Source organism: Ranitomeya imitator, chromosome 4 (assembly GCF_032444005.1).
Source record: "Ranitomeya imitator isolate aRanImi1 chromosome 4, aRanImi1.pri, whole genome shotgun sequence".
NCBI classification, from domain to species: domain Eukaryota; kingdom Metazoa; phylum Chordata; class Amphibia; order Anura; family Dendrobatidae; genus Ranitomeya; species Ranitomeya imitator.
The window spans coordinates 583904754-583925195 of record NC_091285.1 but is presented as its reverse complement, the minus strand read 5'-3'; the positions used below and the strand labels follow the sequence as shown (position 1 = coordinate 583925195).

Below are 20442 nucleotides of genomic sequence, written 5' to 3'. Positions count from 1 at the left end.
CGCTGAGAAATATACGGCAGATAGGAGCTGCCCCATAGAGAATCATTTGTCCGTGTACAATGCGTAGTTTTTGCTCCTCTCATACGTCCGTAAAACTCTCTAGTGTGACGCTGGCCTAACCATCTAGAGCAGGGGTAGGGAATCTTTCTTTTTTTTTTTTTTTCTGCCAAGGGCCATTTGGATATTTATACCATTCTTTGGGGGCCGTACAAACTCTGCCGACAAAGTACATCCTGACTGGCACTGGTTTCAGGATGTAATCATCCATTGCATGCCCTTCAGTGTTCAGTAGTCAACACTGCATGTGTGTGCTAACAGAGGAAGAAGGAATTAATGAGCTGGTTGTAATCAAAATACACCTCCCTGCCCAAGAATGTGGTCCCTGAGAATCTTCTCGGGGGGCCTGCTAAAGGGTCTTCAAGGGACGTAAATGGCCCTGGGACCTGAGGTTCCCCACACCTGATCTAGAGTGATGTCCTCCAAATGGGACTATAGTAACTATTATTCCTTAAATACCAATAGGTGTGTCTTCGCCCACCGGTCTTTCAGTGGTAATAATTAAGGTGCAAACGTCATCTTAGGCTTCTTTCACACTAGCGTCGGAATCTCCCCGTCGCAATGCGTCGGGGAGAGATTCCGACGCTAGCGTTTGCTGCATTGCACAATGGAGGCAGCGGATGCATTTTTCCGGCGCATCCGCTGCCCCATTGTAAGGTGCGGGGAGGTGGGGGCGGAGTTCCCGCCGCGCATGTGCGGTCGGAAAAAGCGGTCCGTCGGGAGAAAAAAACGTTACATGTAGGGTTTTTTTCTCCCGACGGTCCGCCAAAGCACGACGCATCCGTCGCAAGACGGATGCGAAGTGTGCCAATCCGTCGCAAATTCGTCGTCAATAGAAGTCTATGGGGAAAAAACGCATCCTGCAAGCACTTTTGCAGGATGCGTTTTTTCTGCAAAACGACGGATTTAAAAAAAACGCTAGTGTGAAAGTACCCTTACTCGCTCTTATCACTGGCTCGTTTTTATCTGCACCTCAAAAACATTTCTAGAAGTTGACCTTTTCTTTGTTTTGACTCTGCAAAAACTTACTGTTTCTCTTATTCATCCTTGTATGGACTATTGTAACGATCTACTAATTGGTCTCCCTCTTACCAAGCTCTCCCCTCTCCTATCTTTCTTGAATGCTGCAGCTTGGAACATATTCCACACCAACCGTTACACAGATGCCTCTACCCTGTGCCAGTCATTACACTGGTTACCCATCCACTCCAGAATTCAGTATAAACTTATTACCCTCACCCACAAAGCACTCCATTGCTCAGCACCACCCCTACATCTCCACCCTCGTCTCAGTCTACCAACCTACCCATGCCCTTCGTTCTGCTAATGACCTGAGGTTAACATCCTCAATAATCAGAACCTCCCACTCCCGTTTTCAAGACTTTTCACGTGCTGCCCCAATTTTTTGGGATGCACTACCCAGATTAATTTGATTGATCTCAAATATCCACAGTTTTAAGCGTGCCCTAAAAATGCATTTCTTCAGACTGGCCTACCGCCTCAACACAATCTAGCTATCCCTGTGTTGCCCGTTCAAAATCATGTTTCTCGTATCATGTTCTCATACGCTTTATGCAGTTAATAGCCCTCTGTGTCTGTGCTGGTACATACTTAGGCTGTTAAACAGATCAGGTAGCATTACATGAACACCCGATCCTTACACTATGGCTGGTCCAAACAATGAAAGCAATTGTTACCATTCACCTCTCGTGTCTTCCCTTTTTCCTCATAGATTGTAAGCTTGCAAGCAGGGCCCTCACTCCTCTTGGTATCTGTTGATCTATGTCTGTACAAGTCCCCTCTAAAATGTAAAATGCTGCGTAATATGTTGGCGCTGTAGAAATGAAATTATTACTATCTTACCTCATAAAGAGTAGACAGTTGTTCAAACTTGTCATATCACCTTTGCCAGGTCCTAGATGCATGTGTGCCGATGCTAAACCAGGAGTGCACATTAGCCGTATGATGTTACTTCCTGTTAACCCCAATCTGTGCTAAAATCTCCCTCTTCTCCTTGGAACGCATCAGCGCAATGTGGCTGCGTCCCATTACTCTGGTAGGTAGGTGAGATAGGAGGCGCGGTCATGCACAGTCATGTGCGTCTTACCTTGGAGCGCACAAGCAACTGCTTTCCATCTGTACTGTATGCGCTCCAACCTGGAGCTCATCAGTGCTCAATATCGTTCAGGTTTAACCCTTCAATTGCCCTCTAATCTGTGGCGCAGAGAGGCTCTTCATTCATAATAATTGCTGTCTACAAATCCCCACATATAATGGTGCAATTGAACTGTGTCAATAACTGTATATAGCAAAACAACCCCCATGTGTGCTAACAGTGGACAAAAGAGAATAAAAACAAAGAAACTTATGGATGAAAAATGCAATTGACAAAGTCCAAAATAGCGAAAACCAGTGAGGTTGTCTTATTGATATCCTGGAAAGGCCCTTAGAGAATACAAAATAACCTTACCTATAGACATTATACATACAATTTACTTAGTAGAAATAGACTAACCCACCATTTGTATACATATCGGGGTACATTGAAGACTTGGCTACTGATGAATACGGTGAAACTGCTGTTTCTCAAATGTTCTATAGGACTAGGAAATTATTAGCTCAATATGGGATAAATGAACAGACTCCCCCACAACCCAAAATTCATAAATAAGATTAACTGGCCTTTGAATTTGGAAAAAAGTTGCAAAGTTTGAAAAACTTTGTACCTCTTGTGTTGACTGATCCAGTTTGGCATTGCGGGATCTGCAAAGATACCTCCAGGGTCTATTTTAAACTCCTGAATTCTGGAATATAAGCATCCTTGTGGTCACATACAGTTATATGAAAAAGTTTGGGCACCCCTATTAATCTTAAGCTTAATGTTTTATAAAAATTTGTTTTTTTGCAACAGCTATTTCAGTTTCATATATCTAATAAGTGTTGGACACAGTAATGTTTCTGCTTTGAAATGAGGTTTATTGTACTAACAGAAAATGTGCAATCTGCATTCAAACAAAATTTGACAGGTGCATAAGTATGGGCACCCTTATCATTTTCTTGTTTTAAATACTCCTACCTACTTTTTACTGACTTACAAAAGCACTTTTTTTTGTTTTCTAACCTCACTGAGCTTTGAACTTCATATCCAGGTGTATGCAATCATGAGAAAAGCTACTTAAAGTGGCCACTTGCAAGTTGTTCTCCTGTTTGAATCTCCTCTGAAGAGTGGCATGATGGGCTCCTCAAAACAACTGTCTAATGATCTGAAAACAAAGATTATTCAACATAGTTGTTCAGGGGAAAGATACAAAAAGCTCTCTGAGATTTAACCTGTCAATTTCCACTGTGAGGAACATAGTAAGGAAATGGAAGAACACAGGTACAGTTCTTCTTAAGGCCAGAAGTGGCAGGCCAAGAAAAACATCAGAAAGGCAGAGAAGAAGAATGGTGAGATCAGTCAAGAACAATCCTCAGACCACCTCCAGAGAGCTGCAGCATCAACTTGCTGCAGATGGTGTCACTGTGCATCCGTCAACTATACAACGCACTTTGCGCAAGGAGAAGCTGTATGGGAGAGTGATGCGAAAGAAGCCGTTTCTGCAAGCACGCCACAAACAGAGCCGGCTGAGGTATGCAAAAGCACATTTGGATAAGCCAATTTCTTTTGGAAGAAGGTCCTGTGGACTGATGAAACCAAGATTGAGTTGTTTGGTCATACAAAAAGGCGTTATGCATGGCGGCCAAAAAACACAGCCTTCCAAGAAAAACACTTGCTACCCACAGTAAAATTTGGTGGAGGTTCCATCATGCTTTGGGGCTGTGTGGCCAATGCCGGCACCGGGAATCTTGTTAAAGTTGATGGACGCATGGATTCCTCTCAGTATCAGCAGATTCTTGACAATAATGTTCATGAATCAGTGATAAAGTTGAAGTTACGCAGGGGATGGATCTTTCTGCAAGACAATGATCCAAAACACCGCTCCAAATATACTCAGGCATTCATGCAGAGGAACAATTACAGTGTTCTGGAATGGCCATCCCAGTCCCCAGACCTGAATATCATTGAACATCTGTGGGATCATTTGAAGAGGGCTGTCCATGCTCGGCGACCATCAAACTTAACTGAACTGGAATTGTTTTGTAAAGAGGAATGGTCAAAAATACCTATATCCAGGAACTAATTAAAAGCTACAGGAAGCGACTAGAGGCTGTTATTTTTGCAAAAGGAGGATCTACTAAATATTAATGTCACTTTTCTGGTGGGGTGCCCATACTTATGCACCTGTCAAATTTAGTTTGAATGCAGATTGCACATTTTCTGTTAGTACAATAAACCTCATTTCAAGGCAGAAACATTACTGTGTCCAACAGTTATTAGATATATGAAACTGAAATAGCTGTTGCAAAAAAAAAACAATTTTTATAATACATTAAGCTTAAGATTAATAGGGGTGCCCAAACTTTTTCATATAACTGTATGTAATGACAATATACTTCGTATTATATCGGCAATAGTGATGAGCGAGTATACTCGTTGCTCGGGTGGTCTACAAGTATTTGTAAGTGCTCGGAGATTTCGTTTTTGTTGACACAGCTGCATGATCTACGGCTGCTAGCCAGGCTGAGTACATGTGGGGGTTGCCTGGTTGCTAGGGAATCCCCACATGTATTCAAGCTGTCTAACAGGTGTAAATCATGCAGCTGTGTGGACAAAAACTAAATCTCGGATCGCTTACAAATACTTGGAGACCACCCGCGCGTGCTTGGGAAAAGCCGAGCAATGAGTACACTCACTCATCACTAATCGGCAACTGTTAAAACTCGTTATACTTTGTGACAGGCTGAATACTATTAACCAAATAATCCATAATTTTGTTCATCGAACTGTGATTTTACTGTTCTTTTTGCACTTTATTTCTTTCTGTACTTTGTAGGGGTGGGAGGGATTGGGGATTTGTGAGGGTATGCTCTTGTTTTGTGCGGCTTCTAAACTGAAAAAAAATTAAAAAAATAAATAAAAATCTGATTTAAAGTTAATTTGTCCAGTTACTTTTGAGAACTTGAAATGAGGAGGATTTGTATAAAAATGGTTGCAGTTCCTAAATGTTTCACAGGATATTTTAGTTTAACCTCTTTTTTTTTTTTTTTACCCTGATAGTGTATGTACGAACACACACACACAGCCAAAGCTGTCAATCAAAGAAGAGGGGAGAATGGAAATAGTGGGAAAACAAGCGGGTGGGAAGGTGCATTTCAGCTTTGGCCATGCTGTGATACACCGAGCCCCTGTGCTTGGTTTGAGTACCTATTCTGTGCTGGCGAAGACCCTTTAAGAGATTGATTTAAAAATGGAGTGTATAGTCCGGGCCCAGGTGTGATCGCTGTCTGGAAATGGTTTTTCATTACAGAGCGAGCCTTAATGAAGTCTTCCAGGCCATTCATCATAGTAATCATGTTATTTAGGTGCATTGTACCGGGTAAAAAAAGTATTTTAATCTCTCCTTTTTCCAACTTATTGGAATTGAATATGTTAAAGGATGCACATATTTGATACTGCTGTATGTTAGGAACTATTAAAAGATGATGTAATTATATGGAAAAATGAAAGTCATGAAACTAAATATATATATATATATATATATATATATATATATATATATATATATATATATATATATATATATATATATATATATATATATATATATATATATATACACACACACACATACATACAGTGGGGCGAAAAAGTATTTAGTCAGTCAGCAATAGTGCAAGTTCCACCACTTAAAAAGATGAGAGGCGTCTGTAATTTACATCATAGGTAGACCTCAACTATGGGAGACAAACTGAGAAAAAAAAATCCAGAAAATCACATTGTCTGTTATTTTATCATTTTTTTTTTTCATATTATGGTGGAAAATAAGTATTTGGTCAGAAACAAACAATCAAGATTTCTGGCTCTCACAGACCTGTAACTTCTTCTTTAAGAGTCTCCTCTTTCCTCCACTCATTACCTGTAGTAATGGCACCTGTTTAAACTTGTTATCAGTATAACAAGACACCTGTGCACACCCTCAAACAGTCTGACTCCAAACTCCACTATGGTGAAGACCAAAGAGCTGTCAAAGGACACCAGAAACAAAATTGTAGCCCTGCACCAGGCTGGGAAGACTGAATCTGCAATAGCCAACCAGCTTGGAGTGAAGAAATCAACAGTGGGAGCAATAATTAGAAAATGGAAGACATACAAGACCACTGATAATCTCCCTCGATCTGCGGCTCCACGCAAAATCCCACCCCGTGGGGTCAGAATGATCACAAGAACGGTGAGCAAAAATCCCAGAACCACACGGGGGGACCTAGTGAATGAACTGCAGAGAGCTGGGACCAATGTAACAAGGCCTACCATAAGTAACACACTATGCCACCATGGACTCAGATCCTGCAGTGCCAGACGTGTCCCACTGCTTAAGCCAGTACATGTCCGGGCCCGTCTGAAGTTTGCTAGAGAGCATTTGGATGATCCAGAGGAGTTTTGGGAGAATGTCCTATGGTCTGATGAAGCCAAACTGGAACTGTTTGGTAGAAACACAACTTGTCGTGTTTGGAGGAAAAAGAATACTGAGTTGCATCCATCAAACACCATACCTACTGTAAAGCATGGTGGTGGAAACATCATGCTTTGGGGCTGTTTCTCTGCAAAGGGGCCAGGACGACTGATCCGGGTACATGAAAGAATGAATGGGGCCATGTATCGTGAGATTTTGAGTTCAAACCTCCTTCCATCAGCAAGGGCATTGAAGATTAAACGTGCCTGGGTCTTTCAACATGACAATGATCCAAAGCACACCGCCAGGGCAACGAAGGAGTGGCTTCGTAAGAAGCATTTCAAGGTCCTGGAGTGGCCTAGCCAGTCTCCAGATCTCAACCCTATAGAAAACCTTTGGAGGGAGTTGAAAGTCCGTGTTGCCAAGCGAAAAGCCAAAAACATCACTGCTCTAGAGGAGATCTGCATGGAGGAATGGGCCAACATACCAACAACAGTGTGTGGCAACCTTGTGAAGACTTACAGAAAACGTTTGACCTCTGTCATTGCCAACAAAGGATATATTACAAAGTATTGAGATTAAATTTTGTTTCTGACCAAATACTTATTTTCCACCATAATATGCAAATAAAATGTGCTAGTGCTAGTGCAAGTGCTAGTAAAAGATGTAAAAAACAGGGTATTTGGTTGATACGTTTTTTGCAAAAAATGTATACTAAGCTGCTCTACCAATCTTCACGGTATACCCTTATAAGAGCAGCTGATTGGTAGAGCAGCTTAGTATACATTTTTTGCAAAAAACGTATCAACCAAATACCCTGTTTTTTACATCTTTTACTAGCACTTGCGGATTACTGCAACATTTTTTCAAACTGAGTGTTTTTGGTTTTACTATTCTCTTTTGTGTCTTCAGGTTTCTTGGTGGTGTGTGAACATGATCATACAGACTTGTTCACTGTGCAAGTAGCCCATGTGTTCCTGTTTCCATAATTGTTCTCTTGTGTCTACAAGACTGGGGAGTTCCACCACTCCTCTTGGGCTATCTGCACAAAAGCTGTTCTACCCTGTATGCACACATGGATTTTTCCTCTCTGAACCCTGTTCACACAGGTTATATACAGATGATCAGGTTTTTAAATACATCAGATAGGGATTGCATACATTAGTTAGGACTGCTCTGATAAGGGTATACCGTGAAGATTGGTAGAGCAGCTTAGTATACATTTTTTGCAAAAAACGTATCAACCAAATACCCTGTTTTTTACATCTTTTACTAGCACTTGCGGATTACTGCAACATTTTTTCAAACTGAGTGTTTTTGGTTTTACTATTCTCTTTTGTGTCTTCAGGTTTCTTGGTGGTGTGTGAACATGATCATATAGACTTGTTCACTGTGCAAGTAGCCCATGTGTTCCAATTTATGGGCAAGTAGAGATGATTACCGCCACCTGCAAGGTCAATGGGAGGAGTGCAAGATCAGTCTGGATGCAGCCACATCCATACACTAAACAAAGAAAAAAACCAACCAGCACTCCCAATGTGAACACATGCAAGCTGTATCATATAGATATAAAGAAACACAGCAGCACATGTATATGAATCTAGGCCATGTGAAAACACAGACAAATATTCGATATGAATCATACTACTCAAAAATATTTTGTTCATAAAAAAATTTTAAAAAAAATTTTTTTCATAAAACTTACAGTTATAGATAAAATGAAGATTCTTAGCGCATAAATTGGCCAATTCATGTGTGCCCATCAACCACGGCAAGACTGATCTTGCACTCCTCCCATTGACCTTGCAGGTGGCGGTAATCATCTCTACTTGCCCATAAATTGTAGGTTTAGCCCAGAGTGACATGTTTGTCCTAAGTTGTAGGCTGGTGGCCCAAGAGTGGCATGTACAGTAGAGTAGGACCCATCAGAGGGAGATCACCTTGCCGTGGTTGATGGGCACACATGAATTGGCCAATTTATGCGCTAAGAATCTTCATTTTATCTATAACTGTAAGTTTTTTATGAAAAAAAATTTTTTTATGAAAAAATATTTTTGAGTAGTATGATTCATATTGAATATTTGTCTGTGTTTTCACATGGCCTAGATTCATATACATGTGCTGCTGTGTTTCTTTATATCTATATGATACAGCTTGCAGCTTGCATGTGTTCACATTGGGAGTGCTGGTTGTTATATATATATATATATATATATATATATATATATATATATATATACGGTATATATATATACACATACACATTTGCCTAGAATTGCTGGTTTCGTTTGTCACTTTCCCACCGAAAGAAAATGGAATACAATGTGATTGAAAAGTCATATGTACCCCAAACGGTTTACAGTAAAACTTTCATCTGACACCACAGTAAAGCATGTTCTCACACGGCTTTCTCAATGGGAAGAAATAGTGGATCTGAGAATATAGTGACAAATGTCAATGGATCATGGACTGTGGAGGAAAAGTGACTTCAACTCCAATGGCTTTAACACCTATCCGTATTCTGATAATCGTGCAAAACATTATAAAGGAGTTCTCCAATAATGGTTATAAAATATACATGTTTAAATATATATATTTTAAATACCTTCACATAGCAAAAAGGTATGCCAAACATCAAGTGTGCAGCCGGTCCCAGATTTCCGAGGACACGCAGTAGGACGGACTGCTTGAAGAACATCAGGTCAGAGCAGCGTCCTGTCGGGCATCATAAACTCTCATTCCTCTGTTCATTCAACCTGACACTTAGTGAAGCCGGACTAAAGGAGAAGATGAACACCTTTGTTTAGCTGACTGAATATGGACATCCTGACCGTTTCAGTCCAGTGCACGTAGTACGTCTGTCTCGCAGATTCTCTTCACGCAGCCCATTCTACTGTGTGTCCTATGATGGTTGCACACTTCTACGTGGCACTTGCCCATCTTTAAAATCCTGACTTGGTGCAGTACATATAGCATACCTTGTTGCTAAATATTAAGAAAAATGTTTAATTATTTAAAAGGATTTTATGTTACCACATCTTTCAGAGAAAACCTTTAATTTGATTAATGCATCAAATAAATCACAAATTGCCACCAAAATATCCAGATGTGTAGAAATACCGTAGGTTAAAGTTACAACCCAAGCTGACAGCAGTAGCATCTGGATGAATTGATTAATTGTTATCTGTAGTTCAGCATTCCCCCCAGTTCGGTCAACATGTTCCAGAAAAACGATGTGGATCATGGCGCTTGGATCACCTTCCAGGATACGTGGAAATCCATTAGCAAGGGTGCGGTATGTATAATATATAATTATCCTTATGTTGCACATCTTATGTACATATTTGCAAGCAATCACAAATGTAACTGGATTCCTTTCTTCGCTCCTCCTTCATTCAGTTTGCCAAACCCTCAAGTTATGAATGCAGAAACTTGTCGAGGTAGGAGCAAATCGCTTACATAATGCATGTCCTTCTTAGATGTCTCGCTGAATCCATGATCTTTTTAGTGCAGAGGAAAGTGTGCATTGGTTCTCCACTGACTATGTACGCCAGCCAGCATTATCTAACAAGCCCCATATAGTGATGCTTGAAAGTTTGTGAACCTTTTTAGTTTTTCATATTTCAGCATAAATCTGACCTAAAACTGCGTAAGACTTTCACAAAAGTCTTAAAAATAGAGAAAACCAACTCGAGTAACTTGAATCAAAAAATATTGGACTTTGTAATTTAAAAAAAAAATTTAATCAAGGAAAATAATCCAATATCGTGTTGGAGTGGTAAAAGTATATGAACTTTTGCACACGGTGTCTGGTGTGACCTCCTTGTGTAGCAATTATGTATTGATTAGTCCTGTACTTCAGCTTGGAGGAATTATATGTCTCCTAACTTTTGTTTCAGCTATGTAAACGACTTGAAGTCACTGACGACGGAGAAGCAGACTATCGCTCGAGTTTTACCCGGCTGTGTTTTCTGTTTAGCACTTCATCCATCAAATACATGTACACTTGTGGCAGGCGGAGACCTCCAAGGTGTCATTGGCTTGTGGGATATGGTATATATCAGTCGCATTATATTGTTTTCTGTGTGTGAGAATAGAGTAATCATTCGGAAAATGGCGTAACAAGCAATATCTATTTTTTTAAAGAATTTTCCCATTTTTAATTTAAAATCTCTATAATCTTAATCTTACTACATTTTTCAGCTTGGACGTATATACAGGGTGGAGCGCGGTAATTTGCTTTTTTGCACTGCATGCTGTGGCGGCACTGTCGGTCGAAGAGAGGGGAGAGTGGGTGTGGCTTACAGTGGCTGATGGGAGATTTGTATTCCTCTGCCTTTCAGTTGCCATCATGCAGTGGACACGTGAGGAGAGGTCATTTTGTGTTGAAGCGTATTTTTCAAATGCCCACTCGATCATTGCAGTGCAGCGTGCTTTTCGTTTACAATTCGCTGTTCCTCCACGCGGACGTGTTCCTGGACGGCAATCAATTGTAAATTGGGTGAATGCATTCAGAACAGCAGGGAATGTGTCATGTGTACAAAGGGGACCTGAGAGAAGGATTACAACACCACAAAACATCGAGAGAGTTAGAGCAGCAGTACTGCAATCTCCGAAACGCTCTGCTCGGAAGCAATCATTTGCTCTTGGCATTTCAAGACTTTCTCTCCACCGGATTCTTCATGATGAACTGAATTTTCACCCGTATAAAATGTGCGTGGTCCAACATTTGTCAGCATGGGACTATTTGACACGGCGGACCTCTTGTGAAGACATGTTAGCAACGATACCCCGTGACGCAATTGTGTTTTTTTCTGATGAGGCACATTTTCACCTCAGTGGGTGTGTAAACAAACAAAATATGCGTTACTGGAGTGAAACAAACCCCAGAGAAGTTCACGAGAGACCTCTGCATTCGGACCGCGTCACTGTGTGGTGCGCCATATCACGAGTAGGCATCATTGGTCCTTACTTTTTTCAGGATAATGGTCGTGCCATAACTGTGAACTCCGAACGGTACTTGTCTATGATACAGGATTATTTTCAGCCGGCTCTTGAGGCAATGGAACTAGAGGATACATGGTTCCAACAGGATGGTGCCACTGCACACACAGCGAGGGTTACCATGAATTGTTTGAGGCAAATGTTTCCTGGACGGCTTATCTCTTTGAGGGGAGATGTGAACTGGCCAGCACGCTCACCAGATTTAGCCCCATGCGATTTTTTTCCTTTGGGGTTACCTGAAGTCTAAGGTGTATATCAACCGTCCCAACACCTTGGAAGACCTAAGGAACAATATTGAAGCTGAAATTGGCAGAATACCAGTGGACATGCTTGTTAGAGTTCATGAAAACTTCAGAAAACGTATGCAGCAGTGTGTGGATAGCGAAGGTCGACATTTGCCAGATACACTCTTTAAAACCATGTAATTTAAAAATTCCATTACTGTTCAGTATAATTAAAATATAAAATAAATTTTTCTAATGATCATAATTTTTTTATTTCATTCCCAAATCAGCAAATTACCGCGCTCCACCCACTGTGTGCACAGTAATTAGGCAACGTGTTTTTGATTGATTTTATTGTTTTCAAATAGGTTTATTGAAATAAATTTTTAGGGGTAGAAGTAAGGAAATACGATCAAATAAAAGGGGAAGAGGAAGGAAAGGTATAACTTATGTGGGAAATACAAGGAATAAAGTTAGAGAACTCGAACAATCATTGCATATAAGCCAAGCCTTATTCAATTGCATTTAAAGCATGTATATCCTTTTTTAAATAATGAGATTAAATGTTATAACTTTGAGATAAAAAGTACTAAAGAGAAGGATGGGAAAGAGTAAAGAGAGAATAGAAGACATGACAGAAGAATAGGACAGAATATATCCTGGTCTGATGATATAATTACAGTAATTAGGTAGATATAATGTTGATTAATCAGAGTCTAGGAAATGGAGTTCCAGTAGTCCCACTTTTTATTGTAATTCTAATGAATTATGGAGATAAAGCTTCTCTATCACTTCTCTATACTAAAAGTAAAAGTGATGTTTTGTCTTTCTAAGGCCTCATTCAGACGTCCTTTTTTTTTCACATACATGCAAAACTGACCGTTTCATCAGTGATTTTGTTTTTCTCGTACGTGGGGGAAAAAAAGTTTATTATCCTAGTGCTGCCCAATTCATTTTTTGTTTCACAAAACCATAGGCAATTCATTCATAATCGGACATGTCTAATTCATTCATAATCGGACATGTCTTTGCCATTTTGCATAGACCCTCAAGTCTCTGCATGCACAGGAGTTCATATAGCTCGAATTTGACCCTTTCCTGCATTGTATATAAGTATTGACATGTTACATGTAGTACCCACCAGGTAATGTGATCTAGCCGTGCTGTAGTTGTCATGTGGCTTGTCACACAGCATGGCTTTTTACATGCATATTGCCCTGCAATCCATATGTATGTATATAATGAATTCCATATGTGTGCATATAATGAAATTTCAATGCTCTCCCTCTCCTTATATTGCCTCATGTTTTTGTTTTTTTTCATGTATGGAAACAGCAATCTGGTGGCATATATCAATTTCCACTCCATTCCAGAGTCTGTTCTATTGCTTTCTCACCATCAAATGCTGAGCACCTGCTGTCTGCCGGTCGGGAAGGGACAATACGCTGCGGAGACGTATCCCGCTCTGTTTTTGATGAGGTGAGTTCGCTCACTCATATACATAAAATACCATAAGTGAAAGCAGGGCAAAGAAAACTGCTTTGAATCCGCACAGCAATTTCTCAGGACCGGCTTTTCACTCCACATGGAGAAACCTTACTTCTTAGATCCCAGTCTTACAAGCCTTGCACATCTACCGATCAGTCTGATCATTTTTGGCTCATGATACCAAGATCCAACTGAGGCTACGAACCATTAATACCGGTCTGTGAGATGATCGTAAAGGGTTAATTCAGCATTCGCTAAAAGTAGATTGTCTGTCTGTCCTTCCTTGCTTTATGCTGCCTTTCAAGACTGCACATGCAGACCCAGAACTTGCCATTAAACAGTGTTATCAAACATGTCTAAAAAAACAGCAGAATAAAGTGTAGTAGTGAAGGTCCATCTTCTCACCAGAGGTGAATGTCCTCATGTCCATACTGCTTAACGTACTTGTTTTATGTTCCTATATAGGTTTATCGTGGGGAAGAAAGGCTTTCCTCGTTTGACTTCCTATCGGCAGACGGTTCTGTCCTCATAGTTAGTCACTTTGATTCAAAACTATCAGTGGTGGACTGCAGGACTCCACCAAATACACACGATGTTCGTGGTTTTCTGCACTTGAACTACGTCCGCACTGTTAATGTGCATCCTCTCGCAAGAGATTTCTGTCTGGTTGCAGGAGATGGGTAAGCTTGTCTCATTGTGATTTCTTTTTACTCATAATCTTTGGTAGATAATTCATGTATTTGGGCTATTTTGTATGTTAATGGGGTGTTCTCAAGTTTAAAAGTACAACTTTCCAATCTCTGGGAGTCCGATCGCTGTGGCCTCCACCAATCTCAAGTACTAGGGCTTTGAATGGAGTGAAGGTCGATCATGCACACTACCACTTCATGCTTAATGGGAGAGCTGGAGATTGCTGAGCGCAGTGCTTGTCTGATCATCAGCGTTCCTATTGGAATGAATGGAGAGGCAGTGCGCATAATCCACCACTGCTCCATTCAGCCGGGGCTCTTCAGAGCCTCAGTTCTTGAGGTTGATGGGGGCCACAACTGTCAGATCCCTAGTGATCAGACCATTATCCCCTATCCTTTGGTTAAGTGATAACATCAAACTTAAGAACAGCACTTTAAAGTCCCAACTAAACCCCTAATCTCTAAACCTTTCTATATATGTGTGTAGTGTAGTTGTGTTAACACCTTCACTCCATGGGCATTTTCCGTGGGTTTTTGTTTTTATTTTTCCTCCCCTTTTTCCAAGAACCATAACTTTTTTATTTGTCCATCAATATAGCCGTGTGATGGCTTGTTTTTTTACGGGAAAAGTTGTACTTTTGAATGACACCATTCATTTCATCATCTGTTGTACTGGAAAGCAGGGAAAAAAATTGCAAGTGTGTTAAAACTGCAAAAAAAAGTGCATTTTCACACTAATTTTGAGAATTTTTTATTCACCATGTTCACTTTATGATAAATGTGACCTGCAACAATATGATTCTCCAGAGTAGTACAAATATGCAAACATGCATTTATTTTTTTTTTCTTTATTTAAGTGGTGAAAAACATTGAAAATTCTTTAAAAAATATATATATATCTGGTCGTCTTTTTCCAAGACCTGTAACGTTTTCATTTTTTGGGATAAAGTGCTCTGCGAGGGCTTATTTTTTGTGCACTGAGAAAACATTGTAATAATACCATTTTGGGGTAGATATGATTTTTTTGATCGCATCTTATTGTCTTTTACTGCAAGTTGCGGCGGTCAAGCTAGTTCTGGCATTTCAATTGTTTTTCTCATTACACTATTACCGATCGGATTAATATATTTTGATAGATAGCGATACCAAATGTTTTTGTTTGTTTTTTTGTATGGGGCAAAAAAGGCGTGGTTTGTACTTTTCTTGGGGGGAAGGTTTTCATATTTAAAAAAAATATATTTTTTATTTTATATTTTTTTTACTGTATTCAATATTCTCTTTGAGGGTCTTGAAACTGCGACCATCCGATTGTGCTCTACTGCTAGGTATTGCTAAAATCTCAATCTCTTATGAACGCTAGTTAAGCGTTGGCTTTCATAGGAGGATTGTAATGACAGGCATGTGGGTATTCAACAGACCCCCGACCGTCATGACAAGCAGTTGGTACCCTGTGATCATGTCATGACGTTCTCCCTGCCAGCGCCTGTTAAATGCCGCCGTCATGGATTGATAGCGGGATTTAACAGGTTAACGGCTGTGGGCAGAGCAAGGCTCCATTGATCTATATTGTAAAAGTGACTTCCGGTCTCTGTGCGTGGATCTTACTTCAGACGAGATTTCAAATGGTGAGCTGACTCTCCCATCCAACCATACACACGTCAGAAAAAATAAACCCACACAAAGGTCTTGGAATATGGTGACACAAGCAAAAAAAAATATGTATTTTTTTCCTAATTTCAAATGTATTTATTTTTTGCCAACTTTAAAAAAAAAAATGTGTGTATGTGTCTTTTAAAACTTCAACTTGCCCCACAAAAAAAACAAAAACAAAGGCATACTGATAGGGAATTGAGATTAAGAGCCCCATCGGGGACAGCGATGATAATGTCTGTAAAGCGCTGCGGAATATGTTAGCGCTATATAAAAATAAAGATTATTATGTGACTCTATACATTCAGCCTAAATGAGTTTTCTGTAATCAACCATACATTATTCACAATGCTTCATCCTTGTGTAGTCAACATTGCAAATAAAGGCGTGTAAGATAAGTAATATTAGTATGCAGCCTGGTTAAAAAAGAAAGAGGGACAGAATTCTCAATACAGTCTAATTGTTACGTAAATGTGCCAGATTTGTCTCCGAGGCTAATGTTGCTTGCTAAATCTGCCGTGGTTTTAGACTCTTGCCTAGGGGTGCACCACTATTTTGGCACAGTGCTGCATATTGTCCCACTCCCATTTTCTGCAAAACACACCCACGCCCTTTTAAGGAAGGCCACGCCCACTTGCAGATTTGAGATGCAAATTGTGCCAAAAATCTCTCCTCCTATTGTGTCAATTGAGAATCTTTCCTATTACCTTTATTTTGATTATTACAATTGCTTCACAAAAGGAAATTCACAGCCCATTTTGCTTCTTGTTTCTACTGGAAAAAAGAATGACCCAGCACCAAACCTAAAATATCAGACCTCCTTAAAATGACATTTGAGTCCCCTGAATGGTGTTTTTGGAGCTCTGCAGGATTGATTGACATACTTGAGTTCCTCCACTGTTGCCGCTTCATACTGGGGCTGGCGAGGGGCCTCATCTGTGCCCACAGCTTCATACACTTATTTTTAGCCAAGCTTGTAATACAAAAAGTAACAGAATAACATTTGATATTCTCTTTCTATAGTTTGCTTAAAGGGAACCAGTCAGCAGGATTGTGCACAGTAACCTACAGACCGAGTCAGGTTGGTACTGTATACTGATTACAATGATACCTGGGTGATGAAATCCGTCTTGTGGTTGTTCTTTAATCTTTTTTTTTTTTTCAGTTTTGTGTTAATGATATGCCCGTGCCCTAAGGCGGGGTTGATGTATGTGGTGCCCCGAAGAGAAAAAAAAGATTTCCTCCTCCAAGATGGCACTACCTGCGCAGTAGCAGCTCTCGGAGATCGCCGACAGCTGCTAGTGCAAAGTACACATGCGATTACGCTGCAGTGCAGGTGTCACGGCTGGCACCTGCCTGAAGAAGCTTTTTATTTTCCTCCACATTGTACGTACATTCATTATGAAACTAGGGGGCCGGTCAGTGAGGGATCAATGATATGTCAGCAGTCCGCAATATGAATATCTAATCAGAACACCACATACAACGACCCCACCTTAGGGCATGAGAATCTCATTAACACAAAACTGAAAAAAATTTATATAACTACAAAATGGATTTCATCACCCAAGGTATCATTGTAATCAGTATAACGGCGCCAACCTGACAGTGTCTGTAGATTACTGTGCACAATCCTGCTGACAGGTTCCCTTTAATGAGTCCATAATGTTTGTCAGTTACCTGAGTACTCTGCTACCTGGGTTTAGATTTTTATATTTTTTTATATATGAATTTCTTACAGAAGTGCCCTTATCTATGATGTGCGGAAGCTCAGCGCCAGCAGCACCCAGCCAGTGATGCACTTATTTGGGCACACAAAAGATGTCTATAGTGCTTCCTTCTCTCCAAGCACAGGCAATCATGTTGTTACCTATGATACGGAACGAGTCTTACGGTAAGGAGGGTATGAAATCCTCAACACACTTATATATTTGGTGATTCCTTAAAGGAGCACTCCTCCTCCTATCATAATTTTATCCTCTTAATATATTGCAATCATCATATTATACAGCACTGTGTACTTACAATTGCTCATTTTTGCCTTTCTTCCCAGTTAATTCTTCTCTTTTCCATTAGGTCTATGACATCATGTGATTAAATACATACTAGCTGAATCCTTCTATGTTCTATATAGAAACAGGAATCTATTTTCCCTGCATGAGTCATCATTAGAACTACAATTCTACTCACAGCAAAGTCCCTTGCAGAAGGAGGTAGGAGCAAAGCAGCTGGGTCAGGAGGTGGAGCTGGCCTGCCAGGGATTTTGCAGTGTTGTGGAATTGTAGTTCTAATGATTCATGCAAGGAAAAGATACTGTTTCTATATAGAACTTAGAAGGATTCACCTATTCTGTTTTTAATCATAGGAAAAAGGGGCAAGATTGTGGATTTTTTCCACACTGATCAAGCACTATCCTCCCACAATCTGGATTTCCACTATTGCCTCTTTTTCCTCCTTTACTGGTCAGAAGACCTGTTGATCTGCAGCAGCTGACTGCCTCTGCTTTTACATGGTTGTGTATTCACAGCCTCATCAGGCTAGCATAACCTTTTTATTATTTATTTTTACTCTAAGACTCTATTTGCACTTTTTGCTCCTAGTTTCATCTTTACTTGGTAGGCGGGCAAAATGATAATTTGTAAGTACACAGTGCCATATCATATAACTGTAATACAGTAAGTGTCTAAAATATTTGATATTAGGAGGAGTGCTTCTTTAAAGAGGTTGTGCACCACATTCTATAATGCCACCACCGATTTATACCTTGTAAAGAAGTATTTTTGTAAATGCCTCTTGTTGCCATCTGTGCCTGTGAGCTGCGCTATTGCTGACCACTCACTTGGCATCACGTGACCCCTGGGTGCAGCGACCTCTGACTTGCGCTGATATCAATTCAATTACCAGAATGCCTTGCATCACCTGTACGTGACCCAGTCGCGCGCACCCCACCTGATTGGGCTGTGGACGGAGTTTCACCGCACGTCTCAGCCCAGTATCCTGTGCACGCTTGTGGCTAATGAAGGCCACATAACATGCCATCATAACCCATTTACTTAAAAAGCCATCCGTGGACCAGAACTGCACTGCTAACTACAGACCTGTCTCTAACCTTTCCTTCATCTCTAAACACCTGGAACGCTTGGTCCACTCCCGTCTAATCTGCTATCTCTCGGATAACTCTCTTCTTGACCCCTTACAATCTGGTTTCCGCTCTTTACACTCCACTGAAACTGCCCTCACTAAAGTCTCTAATGATCTAATAACAGCTAAATCCAAAGGTCCTTGCTCTCTGCTGATTCTCCTGGATCTCTCTGCCGCATTTGACACTGTGGATCACCAGCTCCTCCTCACTATGCTCCACTCCATAGGCCTCAAGGACACAGCCCTCTCCTGGTTCTCCTCCTACCTCTCTGACCGCTCCTTCACTGTATCTTTTGCCGACTCCTCTTCCTCTTCTCGTTCCCTTACTATCGGGGTTCCGCAGGGCTCAGTCCTGGGCCCCCTCCTATTCTCTCTATACACAGCCCCTATTGGACAATCAATCAGCAGATTTGGGTTCCAGTACCATCTCTATGCTGACGACACCCAATTATACACTTCTTCCCCTGACATCACCCCTACCCTAATTCAAAATACCAAGGATTGTCTGTCTGCTGTCACTAATATCATGTCCTCCCTCTATCTGAAACTAAATCTCTCCAAAACTAAACTACTTGTGTTTCTCCCTTCTACTAACCTTACTCTACCCAACATTGAAATTACCCTGGAGGCTTCAACCATAACTCCCAAGCAGCATGCCCGCGGTCTTGGGGTTACATTCAACACCAAACTTTCTTTTACTCCCTATATCCGATCACTCACTCGCTCCTGTCACCTGCATCTTAAAAACACCTCAAAAATTCAACCTTTTCTCACCTTTGAAACTGCTAAGATTTTTACTGTCGCTCTTATTCATTCCCGTCTGGACTACTGCAACTCTCTTCTGATCGGCCTCCCTCTTACCAAACTTTCTCTTCTCCAATCCATCTTGAATGCGGCAGCCAGGGTCATATTTCTGTCCAGCCGCTTCACCGATGCCTCCATTTTGTGCCAGTCATTACACTGGCTACCCATTCGCTGCAGTATAAACTCATCTCTCACCCACAAAGCTCTACACAGTTCTGCACCGCCTTATATCTCATCTCTATCGCCCTACACGTGCCCTCCGTTCTACAAATGACCTAAGACTAGCATACCCCGTAATCCGAACCTCACACCTCCGTGTGAGACTTCTCTCGTGCTGCGCCAGCTCTCTGGAATGCACTTCCCAGACGATCAGACTGATACCTAGCCCCGATCTATTCAAGCGCACTTTGAAAACCCATCTCTTCAAACAAGCCTACCACATCAACTACTCAGTAAACTAACTTTACCCTGTTCCCTCCTTCCAAATATTATTCTAAATCTGCACCCTGCTATTCATCCATCTCCACACCCTCCATGCACACGATAACTGCACTTGATACTTGACTATTGCACTTAACCCCTTTACCGCCAAGGGTGGTTTGCACGTTAATGACCGGGCCAATTTTTACAATTCTGACCACTGTCCCTTTATGAGGTTATAACTCTGGAACGCTTCATCGGATCCCGGTGATTCTGACACGGTTTTCTCATGACATATTGTACTTCATGATATTGGTGAAATTTATTTGATATTACATGCGTTTATTTGTGAAAAAACGGAAATTTGGCGAAAATTTTGAAACTTTCGCAATTTTCCAACTTTGAATTTTTATG

The 20442-nt window shown here is 40.8% G+C and overlaps 1 protein-coding gene across 2 annotated transcripts in view; it reads left to right on the top strand.

Annotated features, from left to right (window-relative positions):
* WDR76 (WD repeat domain 76) overlaps window positions 1–20442 on the top strand; it is a 136085-nt gene that overhangs the window by 95674 nt on the left and 19969 nt on the right. For both annotated transcript variants that reach the window (XM_069766471.1, XM_069766473.1), the window contains 6 exons: window positions 9799–9903; window positions 10008–10048; window positions 10508–10661; window positions 13172–13315; window positions 13790–14004; window positions 17405–17557. In XM_069766471.1, the coding sequence (XP_069622572.1) occupies window positions 9799–9903; window positions 10008–10048; window positions 10508–10661; window positions 13172–13315; window positions 13790–14004; window positions 17405–17557 (812 nt within the window). The remainder of the gene's footprint in view (window positions 1–9798; window positions 9904–10007; window positions 10049–10507; window positions 10662–13171; window positions 13316–13789; window positions 14005–17404; window positions 17558–20442) is intronic.